The sequence below is a fragment of the Tympanuchus pallidicinctus genome, unplaced genomic scaffold (assembly GCF_026119805.1).
Source record: "Tympanuchus pallidicinctus isolate F22 unplaced genomic scaffold, pur_lepc_1.0 scaffold3, whole genome shotgun sequence".
NCBI lineage: Eukaryota > Metazoa > Chordata > Aves > Galliformes > Phasianidae > Tympanuchus > Tympanuchus pallidicinctus.
In genome coordinates, this window is record NW_026294747.1 from 105,658,936 (window position 1) to 105,684,655 (window position 25,720).

At 36.1% G+C, this 25,720-nt stretch overlaps 1 protein-coding gene across 4 annotated transcripts in view; it reads right to left on the reverse strand.

Moving 5' to 3' along the window:
- The window catches only part of BBS9 (Bardet-Biedl syndrome 9), a 271,996-nt gene that overhangs the window by 236,003 nt on the left and 10,273 nt on the right, over nucleotides 1-25,720 (reverse strand). For all 4 annotated transcript variants that reach the window (XM_052692633.1, XM_052692634.1, XM_052692631.1 and 1 more), the window contains 4 exons: nucleotides 8,479-8,653; nucleotides 4,659-4,743; nucleotides 2,987-3,170; nucleotides 2,015-2,144 (listed from right to left, as the gene is read on the reverse strand). In XM_052692633.1, the coding sequence (XP_052548593.1) occupies nucleotides 2,015-2,144; nucleotides 2,987-3,170; nucleotides 4,659-4,743; nucleotides 8,479-8,653 (574 nt within the window). The remainder of the gene's footprint in view (nucleotides 1-2,014; nucleotides 2,145-2,986; nucleotides 3,171-4,658; nucleotides 4,744-8,478; nucleotides 8,654-25,720) is intronic.

Consider the following 25,720-nt stretch of genomic DNA (forward strand, 5'->3'; position numbering starts at 1 on the left):
AAAGGTCATTTTAAAGGCGCTTCCATCTCTCAGCAGTGTAGGATTAACAACTCTATGGTTATTAAGAGACTTAGTATCATTTATGCTACAGTAGTGCCCAGAGGCCCCAGCTGAGACTGCGGCCTCTCTTGAGTGGAGTAAGTATTGGAAAATTACCGTACTGACTGACATAAAATGAGAGTTCTCCTTAATATTGCTTTTTTTTCTTTTTTTAAGCATAACCTTTGTTTAAACCAAATTATTATCTCTGGAAGCTTTACGGCAGTTCTCTTGCTGTTTAGCTTATCTGTAGTTTAAATATCAGTATGAAATACAAGCATAGTTCATACTTCAAGCAAATGCATATGTTCAAACAGAAAGCTGTAAGCATAGCATTGAAACTCATATGCCCTGTACTTCTGCCATACAGCCCATGGGGTCTCACAGACAGATACACAATCCTTCATTTATCATTATCTGCATAAAAAGAGATTTGTATGACTAGGCTGCGGTCTATACCCTCCACAGGAAAAACAACAACAACAATAATAATAAATAGGTGTATGGAAATTTTGGGCCTGTAACTAACAAAATAATCTAGGATAAAATAGCAGGCTCTCAGAATTCTCAACAAGACCAAACTACTGAGTGTTAAATATTAAGCAGAACAAGTAGAATCTGCATGAACTTAGAATTACACAGAATCATTAGGCATGGAAAAGACCACTGAAATAACCTAGTCCAACCATCAACCCATCCTCACTATGCCCTCTAAACCACGTCCCTAAAACTTCTTAGTGAGAAGTCGTAGTGGTTGGAAGGGACCTCCACAAGTATTTGAATAATATGTAAATAATTCTATATACCAGGGATAGTACAATGTGCTTTTGAAGTGCAATGTCTTTCTCCATTTTTTCTGCTGACACTATTTCTTCCAAAGTACAAAAGCTATACTGTAACACCCTGCAATTTTTTTTTTTGCTTTATACTGATTAGATCACAGATGCGATTTGTTAGTCTTAATTTAAGACCTGTTGGATGAAAACCAGCAAAGATCTCTTCAGGGAGTCTTCAAAAAAATTAAAATTTTAAATCATAAATTATTTAAAAATAATTTAATAACCTTTAGCACCAACTCAGAAACACAAACATCCCTCACAAATTTCTACCCTATATAAGACAGATATTACACTCTCATTTATTATGAGACTTTGTGATAAAACAGAAAACTAGTAATCAAGTAAGTATTCAACAATCCAAAGTATGTTGTCATGACAGCCATAAGCTTGACATCAGAAGAAATGTACCCCAAAAGGACACAGCATTTCCTGATCATCGCAAACAATAGGAAGCCAGTACCATCCGTGGCTCTGCTACATTCACCACCATGTAGGCATAAGCTGGATCATAAAAGCATGGGCAGAACTTTTCTGTAGTTTGCTTCTCATTTCAGTGACAAAGTTGGCACAAGTAATAAGCACTGTCATCATTTCTCAGTATTTCTTCCTGCATCTGACAGGTTTGTCCCTGTCCTGTCCATCGTAAGCACATTTCACAAAAAATTTTGGTTCATTGCAGTACAAGTCTGAGCATTTTAACCAGTTTCTTAAACTAACTTCCATAGTTTAATGTTGGAGTTGAACAATCTGTTCCAACAAACCATGTCTGGAATTCATATGATCTTAAATGTTTAATGAAGAACAGATTTTCAGTGAGCATCCTTATTATTCTGTCTCAGGGAAGGATCTTACCAGATAGCAAAGCTTAATTTTTCATTCTTTCAAAGAAGAAACTACTTCATTAGAAGTATGAGAGATCAATTTCCACTTTTACTCATGAAAATCGAAGTCTGATGCACAGTACAGAAATTCTAGTAGATCCACTACAAAATCAATATTTCACACAACAAACATTTTGCATTTTCATTTTAGAAGTTGCCTTCTTTGTTACATACCTCAGAATCACCTATTGAGATCTACAGGCAAATTTCACTACTAAAAATGAATCTGGAAAAGTAATTCAATAAGTAACTTACTGTAAATTGGCTACTTTTACTGATACAGGAACATGGGGAAGCTGAGTGGCCCATTTCAGTGTAATATCTTGATAAACATACAGCATTTTACTATGGTTTCCGACTAGAGTGTTTATTGTTCCTTCTTTCACTGTAGAAATATAAAAACAATTTAAAAGTGAAAGCTATTATCATAAGCCATTACCTTCTTTTTTCATTACCAAACTATTTATTCATTTATTTCCTTTTAAGACATCACTTGTTTTAAATCCATTTGTAGAATTTTAAAGCGTTAAAAATTATGAAAGTTACATTGACAATAACCAAGGGTGTATGTAATTAATTACAAATATCAATTCCAATCATACAACACACATGCCAAAACTTTTCAAGGTTCTAGCCAGATGTGTTTTATAACATAAGATATAAATAATAAAGACTCATAATTATTATGTTGGCACGCCAGGATAGGTATGACAAACACACAATAATATCAGTTAATTACATTCTTCATTAATTCACTGAACTGTGAATACTGATTAAAGATTCATACACTTAAACGTTTCATTTATAACGGAAATCAGAAGGCAATCAAGAAGCAATTTAGATCTTCTACAAAACTTACAAGTCTTAAGAACATGTTAACCTACTCTATATTAACGTCTGAAAAGCTTTCATTGAATAACAGAAGGTTTTCCAACACTAATCTGTCATTCTTCCATGTTTGGTGATTTGGTAGCCTGGGCAAATTTACTGAAACACCAAAAACACATCATATTCGATGATGAGAAAATAAGCTATTTAGATTCCAAAAGTCATAGTATTTCAGATTAACAATTATGGAAAATCAATCTAAGAAGAATGCAGCTATTATTTTGTAGCTTTTCTATAATCAATAGCATATTTAAAAGAATATACCATCAGTGGTATAAAAAAAAAAAGAGAGGCTACGGAAGTAACAAACCTAAAAGTTTCAAGTTGAATTTTACAAACCTGAACAATAAGGAATGAAGCAACTTGGACTGTAATCAAGCTTTTTCATGAAGCGAATTTGTCCATTATCCTTCAGGCAGAAGAGGTTTCTCTCACCAAGTACAAAAACAGAAGAAACTGCCTGATTAAAGGAGACAATACATATATCCAGTGCTTGTTCTCCAATGTTGAGAACCCAATCCACCTTTGAAAGAAAAAAAGAAGAAAGTACACACTTGAGATCAGCTGACAACTGCAAATTTAAGAAAAACTCAAAAATACACAGAGAAAGCTCAGAATTAATCCCGCTATAAAGGTACCAGTAGCATAAGTGAAAAAGAAAAATCAAGGTCTAAAATTCTCCAAAAACAGAGTAATAAAATCATTTAAATCTGCCACAGTACACATCCTTAGGGTAGTGTTAGGGAGAAAAAGTGAGAACCTATTCTACCGATATATAATTGGAATCACGGACAAAATTTAAGCCCACATAGATACTTGCGCACAATAACGTACGCCCTTCAATCTCAAGAATGGTTCTGCAGATGAAAACATATTTACTTTTCCAACTTCATGCACTGATATAATAAAGGACTATTTCAAAACCCTTCCTTACCTACATCCGTACATGTTTAAGCAATATTACTGCTTATCAATAGCTTTCATTAGTTTATTTCAGCTCCTTTGAAAAAACTTTAACACGCACGTGCAAAAATTGCTTTTGACACTGCCATGCTGGTTAAATAAATTCAGAATTTCTGAAATCAAAAGCCATTCAAATGTCATCACTTCCTAAATTAACAGCATCAATCTTTTTGCTTAAGAACAGAATGTGTTAGTAAACATAATGGCATACCTCATATACAAAACTGGAAGTGTCACCTTGAAAGAAAATATTACCTTTGCTTCAATGTATGCTTCTCAATTCATATTTAAAAAATCATTTTATTTACAGTATGTTTGAGGAAACTTCTAAATTTCTTATTAAAAAATAATGCCTTCTCCTAATTCAAAGTATAGGATTCTGGTTGACTTAACGTGAAAACATTCTACTACTACTACTAATGTAAGGAAAAAGTTCTGCCTATATTTTGTTGTCATACCTGAAATAAGCTAAATCAGCATTTTGCATAGTATAGTGAGTGGACAAGCAGTTCTAAAAAGGAGCAGAGCCTCAAATTCTATTCCTCTCAGCAACAGGAGGCCGATTATTAAACAGTTTATTAGCCACAAGGCTCTCCTGAAGATCACTGACTTAACAGGTTTTGGAAAAAAAAGACCAGGATACCGACTATTTATGGAAACATATTTTTCAGTGCTGAGTTTTCTATTAAAGTACAAAGGACTCTCCAAGTACAGTCAGAAATACAGTCTAGAATTACCACAGATCAGATTCTGCGCTAGGAAGGCAAAGACTGCCCTGAGAAATAGCTATTTACAGTATACAGTTTTAGTGCTTTTTCTGTTGTTATTGTTTTTCTGACAACAGCAGTAAGTATTAAGGCCCAACTTGAAACAACTAGGGCTCAACAAAATCCTAATAGAAATGTACAGGAGACTTTCTGCTGCCTTTTAAAAGCAACTGGATAGGATTCTTCATCACCAGATAATGTTTCCATTCATTACTTAGCACTGGTCTTTTTTGAATGCATACCAGCTACCATATAGGTTATGTAAAATAAACAGCATTTACCGCAAGTTTCTTTCCAGAACTAAGTTTCTGTTGTACTGTTTCTTGTCTTCCATCAGCGTCTGTTGCAAATGCCAGCACTTGGTATCTATTATAGGAAGTTCAAAAAAAAAGTAATACAACAAAAAACAATGTCTCTGTAGTTAAAACCTTTACATTAAATAAAAATAAAATACAATTATTCATATTTTGAGTATACATAGCAAAAGCAGAACCTAAAAAACATTGTCAGAAAGCCTACCGCAGCACAGCCATAATCAGCAAAGATGTCAGAATAAACACTGTTGTAGAATAAAAACTATGCGTAAGGCAGAATTTAGAAGAAGGGTTCTACTCAGGTTTTCTCTGATGTTAATGTAATTCAACACTATACTAAAGGATGGAAATACCTTGCAAAAGAGACAGATGCAAGAAATCAGCATCTTTTCAATTTGTGAAGTTAAAATAGCAATTAATTTATTTTTTTTTAATTCCCCCAATAAATTTTAAAATAAACTACTGTATTCAGAGACACTGTCCGGACACACAGAGATGGGATCAGGAAAGCCAAAGCACAGTTAGAACTGGACTTGATGAGAGACGTGAAAAATAACAAGGGACTCTACAGATTGAACATTGGTCAGAAGAGACAGGCCAAAGAGAGTACACTGCTTCTGATAAATGGGAAGGGAAAACTGACAGACGTGGAGAAGGCTGCAGTACTCAAAGAGTTCTTTGTTTCAGCCTTCACTGACAGCCAGGCTTCTCAAAACCATGAAACTCACATTCCTGAATCTCTAAGAGGGGCTGGGAAAGCAAAATGCCCTTCACTGTATGAGAAGAACAAATGTGGGACCACCTCATGAAGCTGCATGTGTACAAATGGCAGGACAACTTGCATCCCAGGGTTCTGGAGAGAGCTGACCGGTACGGTTGCAGAGCCCTCTCCATCATATTTGAAAAGTACCTTTATTTGCAGTCCATCTACCCTCTCCCAGATTGTTAACAGAATGTCTGTAATGTGTTCATGCAATATCTACAAAAATGTCTTACTAAGTTTTAGCAGAATAAATCAAAGGCGGTATTGCTTGAGAAATTCAGGTGATAAAGTAGAATAATATATGACAATAAGTATCACGTTAGATTAACATTACCTGGATTAGATTCTTAAGATGTAATTTGTAAATAGTAATTAAGAAGTGGCATTTGCATTTTTATATACTTACTTCAGCACACCTTTACCCTTTCACACCATGAGCCCTTCTGATAAAGTCAGAAAAACGCCATTTTTATTTCAGGTAGAAAATGAAATTTAAAAATACAATGTTTCCATGTATTTCCAGGAAGTTACACTTCACAAATAATTCCCTTCTACACAAAATACTAGAATGGTTCCTTAAGTGCTCTACATTATGTTGTAGTCAACACAAGTCCCAGTGCAGCCTATGAATAATGATAATTGCAGTCAGTGTGAAATTAAAAAGGGAAAGAAAGAAAATGGCCATGATGGGTAACAAAGATGGGGCATTACACTTGGCCTCTCCCACTACTGGAAGCAAAATAACTTAAGCTCAGGAAAAAGATGTATGACAACTGCATTCAAACTATTTCACAAAATAAAGAAGGATTTTTTTCTTGTATTTATTTCAACATTATTTCACAGAGATATCTAAGGTGGATGCATAGTAACGTTTTTGTTCCACTCTGAAATTTTCAGTAGCTTCTGTTGCTCAGTGAAGTGTTTTAGTGCACCTAAAACCAGAAAGCAAAAAAACGCCTGTGAAGGTGAAATTAATGCAGCTTCACAGAAAAAGAAGCAGAGATCAAGTAACGCAATCTCTTCATAACATTGAGGGAAGAGATGTTGAAAGACATTTTAGGAAGGCAACAACCAGTGTTTTCAGTGCTTCCTATGTAGTTCAGTGTTTTGAGTGCTTCCCAAGTTCTCTACTGCTTAACTGCAGAGAATAGTTATCAGAATTAGCAGTAGAAGACATTCCCAGAAGTAAAGCAAACTCAAAATATTTACCAGAGACTCAGAAGGTTACATAAGTCTAAAAAACAAAGTTGCAGTTGCACTTTTGATGCCGTACTCTAAAATAACTTCATATATAAGTTGATGTACAAGCTATATAAGTCAACAATGAGGTAGACTCAAAACTACTTGAACTGAAAAGTTCAGAAGGTGGTGAACAGTGCCACAAAGTCCACAGGGAGACTTGCACAAATGCTGTATCCCAGGATTCAATGTGGGATCCTAATTTCTTGTGTGTTCAAGCAACAGTGAGGCAACAAATAGAATTTTAAGAATAAAGCATCGTCCATTTATTACCTTCATGAGTAAAGAATGAGACACCATTTGCCATAATATGGACACATTTTCTGAAAAGGCAGAACTGTTATTTTCAGTTGTGATCAAGAAGGCAGCTAGTGTCTTATTTTAACCTAAAAAAATATTCTTCAAAAGCTACATAGAGAAAATGTGTCTTCATAGTACAGAAATGTGCACTGTATTCATGTGAAAATGCTGGTGGTAGGAAGACAACAAAAAGTAATAACTGATCTGTATTGTTAATCAAAATAACCGGGCTACAATATCTGTACAGAAGGAGCATTATCTGCAAGCTCCTAAATTTCACAGTATCATTTGTTTGCAGTCTTAAAATATGTAGAACCAATCTGTCTTTCAAGACACATTCAAATATTTACTAACAGTAGTGGAGTTGATAGTAAACAGCTTACCAGATTTAGTTCAGAATGAGACAAGCAATATAGCTTCTGCCCTAACCCTCTGTTTTCTTTCTCTTTCTTTTTTTTAAATCTCTTTTTGCAGTTTGGCATCATCCTTGCATTTCAGGACATTTATTCTTATATTTCAGGTCTTTGATGAGGGTGTTAAAGAAATATTGGCTCCAGTATCGTCTCCTGAGGAACATCATTCATCTAAGGCTGTTAGTCTGAATCGACGGCTACTCTGGAAGTCTGACAGTTCTGTCACATTTTCATCCATCTTGTAGTTGCTAATTCTCCACCACCACTCACCACCCTGCATTTATTGTTAGCCATAAAAATTCAGAAGGCCTAAGAGCAGACCTTATATCAGCTTTAATGGAGAAAAGATGAGGCAAAGCAGGCACTGCTCTAAATGCAGTAACATCATAGCTCTGCATCTGTACAAGACTTCTAGCTCCTTCTCTTTGTTGCCCAGGCTGTAAGTGTTTGTGAACATGTACTTAAGATGGGCCTCCTCTCATCACACTTCCTTTAAGCAACTCTGAAAGCATTCCCTGCTGAGCATTTAGCCCTCATCTGTAATTCCAACATTTACTTGAAACATTTGGCACCTATCCCTCAATCTAGAGCTCCATGAGGTTATCAAGACTCTACTGACAGGTGAACTCCAATTCTCCCCACCAGCCCTTATTGCCTTAAGAAGACCTCGTGTTCAAAGTGTCACCGCGAATCTCTTCTAAAAACTGAACAGATTAATGAGATTAACAAATATTTGCAGCAAAACAAAACATTTCACTGAAAAAAGAAAAAAAAAAAGGTGTTTGGAAGAACCATCATCTTGCTTTAGCAGTACAGTACAGACAAAACGGAATGGAAAAATTAGACGGAACCGAAGAAAGAAAAAGTCTAGCACTTGCAGGACTGTGTGATGAGTCTTCAATAATACAACAAACTCAAATAATTATAGAATTAATGTGACTATAAATTACACAGGAAACACAGTTTGCTTTTTTCAGCAAAGATAATTAAAAAAATCACATGTGGTTATTTTTGTTCACATATTAAATAACAGCACCAAAATATGCCATAATTACTGAACATGAACACTTACTTGTAACTCTCAACCTGTCGAGAGGAAGACACTGTAATGAAAGAATCTGTCCGAGAGCTGTAAGTCAAGGGACCAGGCAGAAGGAAACCAGGTAAAAAACGGCCAAAAGCATAGCTTTCCTGTTCAAATAACATTAGCATCCCATCCATGGACTGTATACATATCAAATCTCGACCTAAGAAAGAAGAGCAAAGGGAAGATATATAAAGGAAACAAAACAACATTAACTAGACAATTGAACTTTTAACAATTGCAGAATGAAAAGTTGTACTTACACTAATAGAAGTAGGACTAATTTCAATTCACGCTTACTAATACTAAATATTCCAACTTTAACTTACTTCTTGCTTACTATAAAGAACAAACTTAGTATAAAAAAATAAATCTAGATAATTAGGTGTTTTGGATGTCATTCAGAATATATTAAGAACATTTTAAAGCAAAATTCCTGACATTCTAACTACTACAATTGTAGTTTCAAGAAATGTTTCAATACTCCAAGGGGAAAAAAAAGAAAAGGCCTCTATACATCACAAACAGTCATAACAACCATGAATTAAAACTAAATAACCTATTCTAGTCTTTCAAGAGTAGTTAAACAACATAACAAGAATTCCTACAAATACATGTTGCTGTTAAAAATAGTACTATGGCAATGTTTTCCACAGCCTGCATTCATATTTTCTGTCTTCAAGGAAGGAAGAAATAAACAGATTCACTCCATTTGCTGCAAACAATATTAAGAACAGAAAAAGTCAGCTCGGAGTAAATGACTTCAAGCCCTTATTTTATAGCCTGAAGACATGACTTGATATGTCTCTAAAACACCAAGCTAAATACAAAGCTTCATTTTGACACATTCTGAGGTCAGAGGCCAATTATGAGTTTTGCATTTCATATGTCAATGCAGTAATCCAAGCAAACAATGTTTTCCATGTATTTGAAGAGAAAGCCATACCAATAAGATTAATAGCTTGGAACCATTAATGGAAATATCTTTCCTGAATTCAAAGAAAAGCCCCAATCTGGCAAACACAACACAAAATAATGTTATTCAACATAAATTTATCTGCATTAAAATACTCCACCATATCTAGTATATAATAGAGCTCTAATATATAAATGGAGAACTTGAAAAAAATTCTTTGATCACTCAAAGTCCATCCCCAATACTTTAAGACTGTTTTCCAACACAAGAAGATGAACTGAAACAGAAACAAAACAAAAACTCTTTCTTACACTTACGTAGCGAAGGTAGCATAAAGGTCAAGATTGCATTTAATACTTGAAAAAGCACTAAGTGTAAAATACAGGGGAAAGTACTGCTCATCTCTACTGTGATTCCTCATAGAAACTAAGTACTTGAAAATAAATAGTGTAACAGGTCAGCAGTGCATCGTTCTTGTGACCAAAGCAGACAGGATTTAATTCAGAGTAACAAGGGTCTTACCCTTACTCGCCCTCTCTACCCTCCATACCTCCCCACCACACTGCTTCAGATTTTCCCATAATCTAAAAATCAAATTCCTCCATTCGTTTTTCCAAATTCTGCATGCAGTTCAGTCGTCTTCTATCAAGACTGTTGCAAATGCCAACCAGGAGCAAGAAAAGACATTTGAAAATGTAATTCATTTTGTTCACCTGGCAGAGACTAAATTCAAATCATTCACTTGTGAAAATATTTCAATCCTTCCCATCAAGATTTAAAGACAGAAGAGCAAAAACAAAAAAAGTATCAAGAACGTAGTATCAGGAAGGCTTGTGCTGAATGCCTATTTCTTACCTTATGTTCTACACATGCCTTTTCTGAAAACTTTAGAGGCACTCTTATTCAAGAGTACTGTTGGTATTGTCTGCTTGAAAACAATTCGTGCATATGCGTGTGTGTATATGTATATAGCTCCAAAAGTAATGCCTCCTATTTATTTCCATGGAAACTACAACAGATACAAAGAGCACAATAACACTATTTGATAAAGCAAATTCTCAGCACAAAAAACTGTTTTTCAGAATAGACAACACCAACAGGTATGCAATTCTGCCAGTGATGAACAGGAGACTGATCACCATGCTTATAAAAGTCTGCGGCAGAGGAGTGACCCAGTGTTTCACATGCCATGCCATTGCCCACACAGTCCAGAATTTAGGAGGTGCAAAATCTGGACTATACAGTGTATGTGATAGTACAAGCAACATCAGCAATGTGCTGCTCCACAGTCTCAAACTGGAGTTGGATCTGGCATTATCATAGAATAATCGAGGCTGGAAAAGACCTCATGTAGCCCAACGATCCACCTACCACCATCACTGCACACATGTTGCAAGTATGCCTGCTTTTTTGGTTTGTTTGTTGTTTTTTTTTTTGCTGTCACTTCTTACTTTGTCTACTCTATTCTGTCTAATAAATTGTTTTCATTTCCTTTAATTTCCATATTGTACTTTAGTTAAGGAGCAAAGATGAAAGCAGCTACAAGAAACTTTGAATAGATAATTAGTTAATTAAACAAATTAATTGGTATGTGGTTTATAACACGTTGTTCTCAGAGAAGTCACGATATGGTAAACAGGATAGGTAATTCCCAGTTCAGCTTCCTTTCATGGGTAACAGCTCTAGAAGGGCTGGTAATTATGAAATTCCTCAAACAAAATCTTACTTTCTCAAGCTAATGCTAACTGTTTTGTATTAAATCCTTACTTAGATTCTGATGGGGAAAGAATTCTGACAAATGGAGAGAAGCGTGGACAGGATATAGTGTTGCAAGAGAAAGGTTGTCTTCTTCTATGGCCTGACTCTGAAAGTTTGAGCCTTCAGCTTACACAGTATCACAATGTAGCACCTAGAGGTGGTTTGTTCAGGTTCCAGGTAATTCAGAAAAATCACCTTTCCTATCCCAAATTACAGTGCATATTTCTTCACCTGCTCAGAGCTGCATCTTGAACTTGTTTTTCAAGGGGAAATTTGCGTATTGCTACTCCATGGTTTTGTCTCTAGCTTGTAGCAGTGACACCACTACCACCATTAACAAAGCTGCAACCCAGGAAACTGTCACCTTCTGCCTTGTGTTAGTTCAATTGGTCCTGACAGCCTTAAATAGTGTTCTCTTCTGTTCCTCTGCGAGCATTTGTGGGACCCACACGGAGCAAATTCTGTGATATTCCAACATCGCCACCGCTGTTTCCAACACGCTGAAGCTGATATTCAGCTCCATACACAGTTCCTCGGTCGCAATCTGCCAATTTGCATGGATGAGCTGATTGAGATTCTCTTCATTTTGTGGTGTGACAGCTATGCACGGCCATCTCAAACATGGCTTGTCTTTCGCATTGCTGTCATCACTGCTGAGAAGCCCCACTCACTGCCTCACTGTAATCACATCCACCGTTTGATTCCCATAATCATTCAGCAAGCATCAGTGAATACCTATGGATGCCATTTAATCTGCCTGGAAGAAATCAATCCCATATCTTTGCTTCATATACACATCCATATCAGAGTGCCCATCTGCTGCTATCTGCCACATGGCAATAAAGCTGAACCGAACGTTGGTGGGAAGGTTCAACATCTACTGCCATACCACCAACATCCAACCTCTGATGTCGTGGGACAACATAATAAAATAGGAGGCATTACGTTCAGAGCAGCCCTCATATTTGGATAGCTGCCAGCATCAAACACTTCAATCTTGCCTTAACAAGGTAGTAAACGTATTTTCAACAGATTAATTTATATATTAAAGCATAAAAAAGACTTTCACTCAACATCAGAAAATCCCACATTCCTTTTTAAACATGAAGTACTCTAATAATCAAGATTTTTTCTGGTGACTGAAAAAAAAAAAAAAAAAACCTTAGCTGAGAAAACCATAAAATCTAGTTTCTTTGTTAGTACAGATGTAGATGTGATTCAGTGTAGGAAAACATTAGAGAAAAGCAACTCAAAGAAACTACTGAGGTACCCATCAAAAGTACTCATATATCTGCTACTGAAGTTAGCAAGTTAGTACATCTTTGGTTTTCTTTTCCTACCTCAGCAATGTAAAAATGTAAATGTATAATTTTTCTAACAGCTCTTTAAACCATTGTCACTAGCAACTTCAATACAATGATTAAGCCTCAAAGTTTAGTATATAACATTTTGAAGGCTTTTTCTCAAGTTTACAAAATAGAAGAGGATCCATTTACCACTGTTAGTAGATTTAAGTCCTACATCCTTCCAGGAAACACTCTTTACTTCTGTTAACAGCATAACGTCAATGAAAAAATGTTTCCTGTGGCAAAATGCAATCATTTTAAGAGAATTACTGGGTTTGACATTGGATCCTTAAAAGCATTTTCCAAACAGACCAATTGAGCAACGGTTTTCCTAGGGTTTTCTACACAGACTTTCTAAGCTATAAAGCAGGGTCAATGGCTTCTGTTCAATCTTAGAATTTGTTCTTCATTAAATAAGAAGCATAGTCCACACACACGTGCATTAGATATGCATACACACACAGCTTTTAAACATGGCTGCTATGTTTCTACCAAAATATGTATAAAGCACCTTTATTAAAAGATTTAAGAATGATTTCCCCTCTTATGTGCTATTCACAGGACAGATTCCAAAATTGCTTAATTTATTTATAACTTGTAGCTGACATCCTGCAGCTGAAATATGCTGGTATTCAAGAGGTTAAAGTAACTACTGATCATAATCAGAATGAACATTTGGTTTGCTGCTTGTAGAGTCTCTGAAGTGCTATCCAAAAACACTGCAATGCTTTTACTAACACTACTCAGAAACTAGTCAGTGAAAACAATCTGTAAACAAACAGCTTACACACATTTCAATGCAAAACAAAGCAAAACGCACATACAAAGTTGAAAATTATTTAATATTGAGGTTCTAACAATTCTAAGCGCCCTCCGTGTCACATTAACAGCTGATGCTATCAAACATCATTAGCATAAATTTCAAAAAAGCGCATTTCTAATAGAACTGGAGCAACTATGCAAATTCAGAGAGTATCACTTATATGTACAGATAAATGAGCAAAACCAATCTAATGCTCTGCTAATACCAGAAGGACCCGTCCTACTCATCACTGCCCTGCCAAGCCTCCAGCTCTCTTTGCTCAGAATACATGGTTCCTCCCCACTCCTAGGCCAAGTCTTACATAGGTAGTCATATCTACCTGAGTGCTGTAAGCTGATGGTGGGATGTCATCCAAAATTTAATCTTTTTTTAAACAAATAACTTTATTAAAGTTTAGCAAACTGCCAGGAGTGACCTGGACAGCTGCAAGAGTGATATGACTCAAGATTTTTGACACTGTCTCTCATAATACCCTCATATGTAAACTTAGGAAGAGGAGAATAGATGAGAGAACAGTGAAGTGAATTAAGAACTGGCAGAGCTTAGAAGGTTCTGATCAATGGCTCAGAAGTTTTAAGTTGTAGGCCTGTAGCAAGTGGTGTTTCCCAAGGGACAGTTTTGGTCCAGTCTTGTTTAACATTTCCATCAAGAACCTCAATAAACGGACAGATAGCACCCACAGCAAGTTTGCTGAGCCACCATTCAGTGAGACGTGGACAGGATTGAAAGTTAGGCAGAGAAGTTTCAACAGGGGCAAGTGTAGAGTCCTACACCTGGGGAAAAATAACTACACAGACCAGCAAGTGATATGAGGTGCTGGGGGCTGTGAAGAAAGGGGGCAATGCCAAGGAAGCAGTTGGTGTGTGATTAGGACAAGGGAGATCAGATTTAAACTGAAAGTGTGGTTTAGGTTTGATGTTAGGAAGAAACTCTTCACTCAGAAGCAGGGAGTTCAGCTGAACAAGCTAGACCATAAGCCTCTGCAGCAGTGAAGTTCAACAGCACCTTGGCTGCATCAGGAAGAGTGTCACCAGCAGATCGAGGGAAGTGATCCTTTCCCTCTATTCATCGTTGGTGAGGGAGACATCTAGGATACTGGTCCAGCTCTGAGTCCTCTCCAGACAAAGAAAAAGAAGCACAGCCTTCAGGCTAGATAATCAAACTGTCCTCAGCCCCTCTCCACAGGACAGGCCTCTGTCCCCTTTTACCAGCCTTGCTGCCCTACTCTTAATGATGTCAAGCACTTTAACATCCTTTTTATACATACACACACACACACACACAGAATACACAGAGCCCAGAACTGCACGCAATATTCAAAGTGAGGTTGCACCAACCAGTACATAGGGAAGATCACTTCTTTTAACCAACTGGTTGTGTTGTGTTTAATGTATCCCAAAATGTGGTTTGTCATCTTGGCTGCCATGGCACGCTCCTGGCTCACCATGAGACTATTGGAACCAGTTGTGACTAGGTCTGGCATTGCTCTTTCCCAGGTACAGACCCTGGTATTTACCTTTGTTCCATTTCAGACCATTAATGATTTTTCCATATGCCAATCATAACTAAAACTCTCTGCAAGGCCTCTGCAGAGGAGTCCAACTGCACCTCCCATTTCAGTATCATCTGCAAACTGGCTAAGTATAACATTCCACTCCTGCACCCAAGTTATTGGTGTAAATGTTAAAGAGAACTGGCACTAGGATTGAGCCTTGGAACTCATGAGATTAAATAACACAAAAATAAAGTGTTTAATTGTGAGATTAAAAAGAAAAGAGACGCGCATTTATAATGTAAATGCCCTTAATAGTTCAAAAATCTTGTATTACATCTTGCTTGACACAATTTCAGGCAAAACCAGTTATATGGATAGTAATGAGACAGACTTCTAATCATAACCTAAGAAGTTATGATTAAGAAGTTTAGATAAAACAATGCAGTTCAGGTGTTAATTTCTAGTCTTCCAATGACATTAATCAGAATCAGAATCACCCGGGTTGAAAGGGACCTCAAGGATCATGTAGTTCCAACCCCCCTGCCTAGCAGGGCCACCAAACGTACACATTCAGATCAGGTTAAAAACCAAAACAGATTACAGCAGATATTATAATCTTTATGCAGCAGTGATTATCTGGTAGACACATGACACTTTTTTTAAACAAATGAAAAATACAGGTCAATCGAACTGTTACTGCTTAAGTAACAAGTAGTAATAACTTCTATGTGTATTAACAATATTTAATTCTTATCAGTTTTGTTATATCATAAAAATAATGAAATAAAAACATAGCATCTTCTTGCAATATTACGTTATATCAGAAACAGACATATTCATCTTCAGCATTCATAATGAATCCCTAATATGCTCACACAAATAACACTGTCAAAATATCCTGCTTTAACAGTGGTGATAAGACAATGCTATGACATTGCATGGCCAGTTCTTTACAGCATTCCAGTGATCTCTGTGTGTACTGTGGCACTGAACCACATGATGCCAAACCTGACGTCAGGCACTGCAAACTTCATCTAACTAAAAAAAAAGAGTAAATTCTGTGCCCCCTTTAAGAGCACAGCAACATTTCTTAATATACCAGGTACTTTGTTGACTTCATTTATGTTGTTTCTACTCACAAATTTTTAAATCTGTGTTTTAACCAAAAAAAAAAAAAATCAAACTCCAATTACCTGAACTATTAAACGTAAACCATAATTAAAGAAAAATAAATTGTGCATGAACTTTTATTTCCCAGCTTTTTATAGAACATCTTATTTCCTTTGGCCATTTGTTTTTTTTATGTGTAGCTAGTGAATAGGGTTTTTATATTTCACTTTAAGAAATGCCGTCTTCCAAAAACTCAGCCAGAAATGTCCATTTCAGAAAAGCTTATTGCAGCCAGTTGGCTTTGCCAGTGACATATTTATAAAGTGAAAATGTAACCCGTGGTGCTTTCTGCAGATCAGATGGAATCACTTAGTATACTCGACATAGTTTCAGCAGCGTGCGCCTCGAGAGGAATGCCCTGCAGCCAGCAAGTGTTCCTTTCAAGCAGGAGTCCAGCTACCGTTGTTTGCAGTTTCATTATTCTAGCATAAGAATACATTTACGTCACACTTGGTTCTTTAAATCAGAATGTACTTTTAGAGCTAATTCAAAGCCAGAATGAGTGGCAGGTGGTCGCTCTCTCAAATAAGCTTCTAATTAAAATTATTTTGCAGCTTAAGTTTTGCATGTTAGTGATTTCCTCTGCTGAGTCTCTCCTCTGGTACCAAATAATTCTCCTAAAACACACACTACGTAGTCAGAAGGCCTGAGCACCATGTGAAAACATGCAATGAAAACTACAGCATCAAATGGGATAAATTAGAAATCAGAATAAAGCATCTTAAAGCTACAGAGTTTAGGGATATGTCAGCAGAGACAATTTTCCTGCCCTCCATGGTATTCATAAATTTCAGTCAAAAGCCTAGAGTGGAAGGAAGTATCAATGAAAACAAAATTAGAGGATAAATTGGCATTAGTAAGACAAACCTCTCAGGTTTGTGGGTGTCTTATACATGGGAAATGTTTTCTTAATTGAAGGAAAATGTAAGTTTGGAGTGAAGAGATGCATACAAACTGTACTCACACACAGGATAAAAGATCACTATCCTGAGTTGACACAAGAGAAGCACATTTTCATTTTCTTTCATCTCTGTAATTTACACCTCTCTTCCCCCGTCCTCCCTCCCAGCATAGACAGCAAAGCCTCCAGCAGTTCAAATAATTTCTGGAGAACTGAAGTTGCTTCTGAGCATAGCTCCTGAAACAAAATAGCTGAGGGTCAACTGTGAGAATAGCACTTCACGAATTGCTTCCTACTAATGGAAAAACCATCTGAAAATACATTGGGCACTTCTTCAAACAATGTATGCCTAGTAAAAGATTAGTCTTAGGTTACCTCTCTAAGCCAAAGCAGGAAGCACATGTCAATGTACATTCAGAAGTAACACTGAACGGACCAACTCGGTGGTCTGGTGGCTGCCCACTGTGTTACTACAGAAGGGAGTGAAGTTCAGTACTTCAGCTGCAATCACTCATTCTAGACCAAAGGTTCTGAAAGCACTGCCAACACAGTGCAATACCCTGGGTAGACATAAGGAGAAAAATACCCTGCATCACTCAGCGATGATGCATGTATCCAAACTAAAAGATGAAAGGTGCATGAGTTCCAGCTGAGACCAACTGCCTTCCCACTGGAATTGAAAAAAAAAAAAAAAAAAAAAAAAAAAAATCACTCCAGCAGAAAGGAGAAAAAAACACAGAAGTACATGAGAACTTCAGAGAAAAAGGAAAAAAAAAAAACACCAAACTTTTATTCTACCCGTGTTCATTTTAATTATTTTCTAATCCCTTCTAGCTACTAAGTAAAATACGTTCACAAGTTTCAACACACGAGATGCTCTCCCTGCAACAGCCTAGTGTATTAGAATTCTTCCTGGTTAAGGCACAGTAAAGTATGCAATCAGAAAAACTGTTATAAGAAACTGAATGTTTTGCTTTACCCAATCACTATATCACGTTCTCCTTATCTAATCCTTTCATATTTCTGAATGTCATAAAGGATAGAAGAGAATTCTAGATGGAAAGGGAGTCTTGTACTATTGAAGTTTCTCCAAAGGCCAAATCAGTTAACTTGGACCTCACTCACACAATCAACCCTTTAGAGACTTGTGATACACTCCTTCATTCTTGCCCTGACTTTTACCATAGAAGATGGCAGAGACAGAACATGCAACATGGGAATGACTCCTTTGAACCTCATATTGACCTGAGGTGGTGAAAGGATCCTTAGGACAAACACTAGAATGGTTCGAAGGAGCACAGAATAGTGCATGCAGTATTGAGATCCAGAAGTTGTCACAGATGCAAAATCCAGTACACTAGTTTCTACTGAGAGAAACCTTATATTTGGCACTGTTTACACATGAGATGGTGTCCTTCCCATATAGATTAGTACTTTTTTTTTTTTAAACTTCATATTAAGTAGAGAATTCTTACAACATGCAAGAACGCAGTAATATTTCTAACTCTAACAAGTAGTCTCAGAAAAAAAATGTTGAGACAGTTGTGAAAGCAGCATCACAGAAAGCTGTTCCTTTTCAATGTAACAGATTCACTGATATAGCTATATAATTTACAGCAATTACCTATTGACAGTACAGACTTTAGCTGTGCGTGGTAGATCAGATGTATGCACAGATACAGCCACAGTAACAAAGGGGAAGTAAAATCCTACCTTTCTTTAAATTTAGTTTCTCTTATTAACTTGTCAAATATAATTATTTTTCAAGCCCAGCCAGTGTAGTCATTTACTTTCAAGACTCTGTGTTCACAGAGGTGCTGCATTAATGAAGTAACAGGCTTTTCAAAAGGAGAAAAGAGAAATTTTCACCTATAAACCTTTTCGAAGTCAAGCTGCCATCATCTGAAGCTACATATCTTCTGTACATTAGGTTTATACTAAAGAACAGCAAAATTGCAACAATGAAACCCATTGCAACATTCACCATCTTTTCCTCTACTCCATTTCTATCCGCCCTCCTAAGAAACTTGCATGAATTTATTGCTTTACTGCTAGCTTTGCAAATGTGTGTTCATAGCTTTTTGTTGCTTTTAAAGCAGGTAACATTTTTAAGTGTATTTCTACATGAATCACACATTTGCTTGTGGTTAACTATGTGTTTTAACCCAGAAGCAGCTCAGTACCACAGCCATTCACATTGTATAGCACCTTAGGATCATGTAGCTGCTTAGCAAGAAAACTACTATTAATGCAAGCTTAAAGTCTCACCAACTACAATCTCCATTTCCATCAAGGAGAAAACACGGCAGCCTCATTAAAAAAAGTATATAAAAAATTAAATCCACCAGATTTCTTCAACACTTCAGCTTCTTGAATCCCTGGTCACTTTGGCACATATTTTAAAAGTCTTGTTATTTTGCATTAGCACAGCTAAGTTTCCCATGAGGCAAAAAACACACGCATCACAAGGACTACAACAAGTTGTCACCATGAGGAGGCATATCCCATAACTAGAACCAGTTGGATAGTGCAAAATTTGAACTGTCTTTATTAATCTGAAACAGAACCATCTTGCTGCATTCCCACTGATTTTTAACTCCTCTTTCTACTCCCCGTCACTTTTGACACAGGCAAACAGTGCTCACTGATTTTGTTTTACCATTATTTTTTTCCTGTGATTGGAAGATAAACTCTGACCTACCCACCACTACCCAAATACCTATTCCACTGAGTGACCTTGTAGAGAGATTTCTAATAGGTGCATAGGTACAAATCATTCCAAAAAGCCCCCAAAATGTTTTAAGCTGCAATTAGCAGAAAGCATCATTGGCCTGTACAAGATGTGTTGTGTTTCAACTATTCAACTACTCTGGGGGGAGGGAAGCAGGGAAACAGAGGGAGCAACTAACAAGGGTTTGGTGATCCTCCAAATAAACTTCTATCCATTACAAAAGACTTTCTTTTTGTAAAGAAATAGTTATAAATGAACATCAGAAAAATAAACAAAAGCTGTGTGTACACGTTTCTGAAAGATCCTTTGAGAAGATGAAAAAGACTGACTAGTTTGAAAATGAAACTGCATTCTTTTGGAGGACAAAAAATACAGGACAGCAAATGAATCTGATATAGATGGATGCATCCACATGAAATGCTGGAAGATTAATAAGAGTACATATGTAAATAATAAAGCTGTACATGGAATATTTGAAGTAACAGAAAATTCATCATGCCAAACTATTTGTTACACAGGGTAATAATGCATATTTTTTTTAAACTTTAGAGACAGCATCTCTAAGCTTAAGAGAAACATCTGATATGATCTCAGACAACTGTCTCACAGGAAACCAGAGAACGGCAGGCAACAGCGCTAAGAAGAAGAATCTGGGGATTAGAGCAGGATGATGAATTAAATATGAGTCAACAATATGTCACCAAAGAGACAAATGAAAGATTGGGTCATTATTAATATACACGTGCTATTAAAAACATATGAGGTAAATTATTATTCTGCTTGGCACTGGATGATGCTTGGCAGGAGAATCTCAGAAGCCATAACCCCACATCCAAAGATACAAAACATCTTATGCTACCAACACACAATGACTGTACACATTTGGGTACCATATTTTAACACGAGAGATGATAACAATAGAATGGAAATCTCTAAGTGGTCTCTCACTTACAAACACAAGTGCTCCCAAACATAGGTATTTCTACAGTTGTTTTTATTTCATTTTTATTATACTGCTCTGTTTAAATGAAAAACAGATTAAGTGATATATCCAGTAATTTATAATTGAAGTAAAGTCCTGGCATACCAAAGTCAATAGCTTTTTTCACTTCAGTTACACTGCAAACTTGCTCATTAATGTTGGGCAAGGTGAAAGAAACAGGATGGTAAAAGATCCAGTGAAATTTTTCCTTGATTATTTTCCCATTCACACATTTGCTTTAGTGAAGTTCTAACTCTGCTATTTGGAAAAAAAAAATGCCACTAGCAGGCTTTAAAAGTGATGGAGGAAGCATTTAGAAATACTGATCAGTAGATCTATTCCATGAACAAAACTCACAAAGAACAAGCCTCTTCCAAATGATCTCTTGATCCAGAAGCAATTTAAAAGAAAGGTAATACTTAATCACTCTGGTCCCCAAGAGAAGTAGCCAATAAATCGAAGCCCAAAATCATACTGCTGCTGTATTAAAACATAGCCATAAGAATCATTTAACCTTACAGCATAAAACTCAGCTGATAATTTTTTTTTTTTTTTTAAACTAACACCTAATAAAATTTATTCTTGCAGAATTGTGGAAAAGTTAAGCACAGTCTGCCCTTCTTATAAAGTTTCCTGTTACAAGGTTGCACGGTTTACACACATGTTGTATTTTATTATTAAAAAAATTCTTCCATATAGCACCCTCTTTGTTGTAACACTCAAACATACTTCACCTCTGGACCAGTGCTATAATAAAATTAAAATTAATTCAAGACCATTTGCTGAGAAAAAATGATAGGTTCAATCTATTTTCACACTTTTTTCTTCGCTTGTAACTTTTTCACGTCAGAGTTGTACTTCCTTTTTCACCTTCCCTTTGCTATTGTTTTATTATTTCCTTTTATTGGTACAGTATCCACCAAACAACTTGAAACAAGTCTGACCAATCACGGAAGTCAACTTAAGGTATTAGGGTTTCAGTTTAAAATATTTTTTGAAAAGTCAATTCCAAAGCCTGTGCATGATTAAGAGAATCAAATCCTAAATTGCTTGTCAATTCATGTAAATAGTCACATAAGAATAAGACAAGCTCACTAATTAGTTACGTCTATTAGTTGATGCAATTACATTTTGTGGAGTCATACAAAATGGTAATACTGCTTTTCCAATGAAAGCTAGCATCTCTAAAAGATCATCATCATTCAAAAATATTTTAGTAACTAAAAAAAATTAGGATACTAAACTATACTTTCGCTCTGCCACCACATATTATTAGTGTTCTATTCCATTATAGGGCAATACAATAGTTTGTGCATCCCACTGGTTAACTATCAACATGCTGTTTCTTCAAATGTTATGTGAAAGGCGCCTGTATCACTGGAATACACTGAAAAAGAAAACCAGAAGAGTTGAAACTGTTTGTAAAACCACTTGAATGTAACACTGATGTCCCAGAGAATGATTTGAGAACACAGATCTCACCTGGGAAAGGTCACCTGTTCCTATTATAGCAGATGATTACACATCCTAGGCTCTAGATAGTCATTTGGGAACCCTGAACTCCATGCATCAGCCTTCGAAGCACAGAACTTCAGCATTTGCTCCTTACACACTGCTGTTTCTATATTAATCACTATCTGCTCCCACCATTCAGTAATACACATACAACCACATGAAATGTATGTGATAATCTGCAAAACTGCCTAAGCTCCAAGTGACTGTATTTCTTACGCAAAGCACTTCTCCAGCCTTTATGCAGTTTCAGCAGAAAGTTGCTTCCAAATTAATTTCCTTGAGTGTTAGCCACATATCTGATTCAAGACAAACAAGGCAAAGAATGGAAACTGCAGCCTGATCTGCGCACTTAAAGCAGTAGTAAGGTTACTTCCTCTACTCTGTAAGAGAACACCATTACCATTTCTTACAAGCAGAATGAAGCAGGCTACACATGAGTAAAACTCTCCTTTTATGAAGAGAGCACAAGTAGTACGTTGACTCTTTCTCAAGATGTGGAAGGACTTTGCTTAATGGCTATGAACTGGAGGAACTGTAATCTATCCAAGAGAAACTGGTAGTGCAGGAATAAAAGTGATTTTCCATATCACAGCGTCTTTCTCAGATTTCTCTAAGGGCGAGACAACGCACGATGTTTCAGCACTCCAACATGAGCAAGAAAGTCAAAGCACAGGAAAGTGCAATTTCTGTATGCTGTACATACAATTTGAAGATGTCTGTGACACTAATCACCCAAACACCACATTAGAAAGAGACTGTAAAAACTTAAAGTAACATGAATTTAGAGCTTTGCCCTAAGCTAAAAGTTGGCTTTGATGTCCATCTCCTGCATATCGTCTACTGTACCAATATGGAAATTCACCAGAGTCGTAAGAAAGCAGTTTATAGCTCTCTTTGATTAATCATCTATAATTTTTTCAGTGTTACCACATAAAAATAGTTCACTGCTATTGTTTCCACATAAGTGAAGCTAACACTGATAAAAGTGGTTAAGCAGGATTTCTGCACAGCTACAGAAGATTCAACCCATTTTTAGGTCTTTAAATTAAAATAATGTTAGGATGTAATACATTATTCTCATAGAATTTGTATGCGAATTTGCTAAAATTGCAAACAAATCTAAGATGAAGGAAAAAAAAATCCATGATCAAGTGATAAAATTTAACAGCTGGCTTTTAGTCTAATCACTTTATACCTATGTAGAGAAAACCCATACTCCCATTGTTTTGATAAATATTGTTTTAGCTTCCAAAAAGAGAGAACACATAGAATATTGCTTAATAGGACTCAACTATTTCTAGACTAGTGTTGGATATGTGCCTTCCTTAAGAACTGAGATGAAGACGCACCACTGCAGAAAGAATAAGGAAACAAAGGAATTTTCAACTAACTCAATACTGATTCCACTTCATTCTGTTCTTTTAATCCCAAATTTACAACTTACTTAAGAGAAAGAATCATGTGTTATTTTCTTTTTTTATTTTTTCCCCATTTTTAGTAGGAACATTAGCATGCTCTTAGGTGAAGTGAAGACTTTCAAATCAGACAAACAAATGTTGAAATATTTAGGGTTTACCTGCCCAGTACAAAAGTATACATTACTTTATTTGATCTTAAATCTCTTGTTACTTTACATAAGACATTTGAGAAACACTGTCCAGTCTTCAAGCTAAGGTTCTAAAACAAGTCTCATGCTGCACATCAGTGTTTGTACTGTTTCAAATCTAGCACAGGTGCCTCCAAGTCACAGAACAACCACAGAAGTGTTGGTACATCCTTGCTCATATCAGATGAGCTCAATTCAGACTCTGATGGTCAAGAGTAGACCTTTGGATGGGGCGACCAAAGACATGGTTAAGTTTTGTACTTCTCTCCCAAACAAAAACACACCAGAAGCATGGAAACCATCTCTCCACTATTATGAACTGAATTCAGATTCTATAATACTATCCAATAATATATATATAATTATATTTATATAATATATACATATAATATAATATTATCCACTTGCATTTGACTCAAGTATCTTATAAAGACATAGAACGGCAAGCTACAGATGTGAAAACAGTAAGCACTTTCCAAGATGCTGTAAGCTGTCAGCAAACATCACTTTTTACAACTGAAGTTCCATTGTTAACACAGTGATCTTTGGTGGCATAATTGCACGATGCCATGATAATTTTATAGATGGACAGGTTATGTTATATGATTAGAAAGGCTGTGCACAACATTTTTCTCTGTAGACCAAATCCTCTACAAGTCTTACAAAAGCAATTGCCACTTTCTCAATTTCATTTTGTTCCAATAGATAAAAGCTTAGAGTAACCTCATGTTTTTGAAATCTTATATTTCAATTAAAATAGATCATAAGAATCTGTTCATTATTTAAGGGCTGTGACATTTTGTGGCTGGCTTAAGAGTTCACTTAGTTAAAAACAAACAGCACTGACTTCCCTAATTTTATCATTAATTATCCTAAGAAGATCCATATGCTAGAACAAGGCCATTGCAGAAGAAGCTCAATTTACAGCTCTATGATAACACAAAAGTACAAACATTCTGCGTAGCAAAGTAATGAAAAAAATCAAGTCCAATTTTTAAAAGTCTGGGCTAAAGATGGCAGAGTCTTCTTTAAGCACAGAATAATTAGGTGATCTCCCTAAGTCACATTAACAGTTCTCATTTTAGTACCAGTATTGAGACATGAAACAAATGTAAAGTTAAAGCATCAAAGTGCAAAGGAAGTTCCACAATACAACCCCTCTCTTTGTCACAGCTTTCCACACGCTAAGTAACAGACTGACAACAACTGACTGTGCCTATAATTAGATTGAATTCTATTTGATTCCTTGCAGGCTTTGTTTTGTTTCCATTCATGTTTTTAAGCCATTTCTATCAGTTCTGTTTAGAAGACTAGCTAAATGCACAAGGAATCTTGTTTTTATTTCCCCACTCGCTGGCACCTTAACAGCTTAGCTAAAGGTAGAAGTTCATTTTGTCTTTGTACCAAAATTCTGCAACCAACAGAATATTTCTGTTCTACTTTAAAAAAAAAAAAAAACCATAATAAGGTTCACTGAAAGTGCTTTTGTATTTCCTACACTGCATTAAGTCTGGCAATAAATACACCTGTAGAATTGGTACAAGTATGAGGGCTGATACAGGGCAGAGATACAGCCTAGTAACCAATAACTGTAAGGAGAGGACCATCTAGTGGTCACTTAGCCACATTTCATACACCATTTTAAAAAACATTAATTTGAAAATGCTATCATCAATGAGGCTGTTAGCAGCTATCTTTCCAGGTTGCTTTCTGCTTATCTCACAGTTCTCTCTTGAGCAGACAAGTCTCTAATACCATTTTCCTTAATACATACAAAAGACAAAAAAAAAAAAAACAAAAACCAACCAATCAAGAAATGAGAGTTTACCCATATGTTTTATATCTCCATCACTTCTCACCTAGACAAACCAGCAGATGAACAGATCAAACCATTCAACAAGGGTACACTGATGCAAACAGGAGAGCAAAGCTTACACTGGAAGAAACTGACTGGAAACGTGATATAAAATGAGTGAGTGAATTCTAA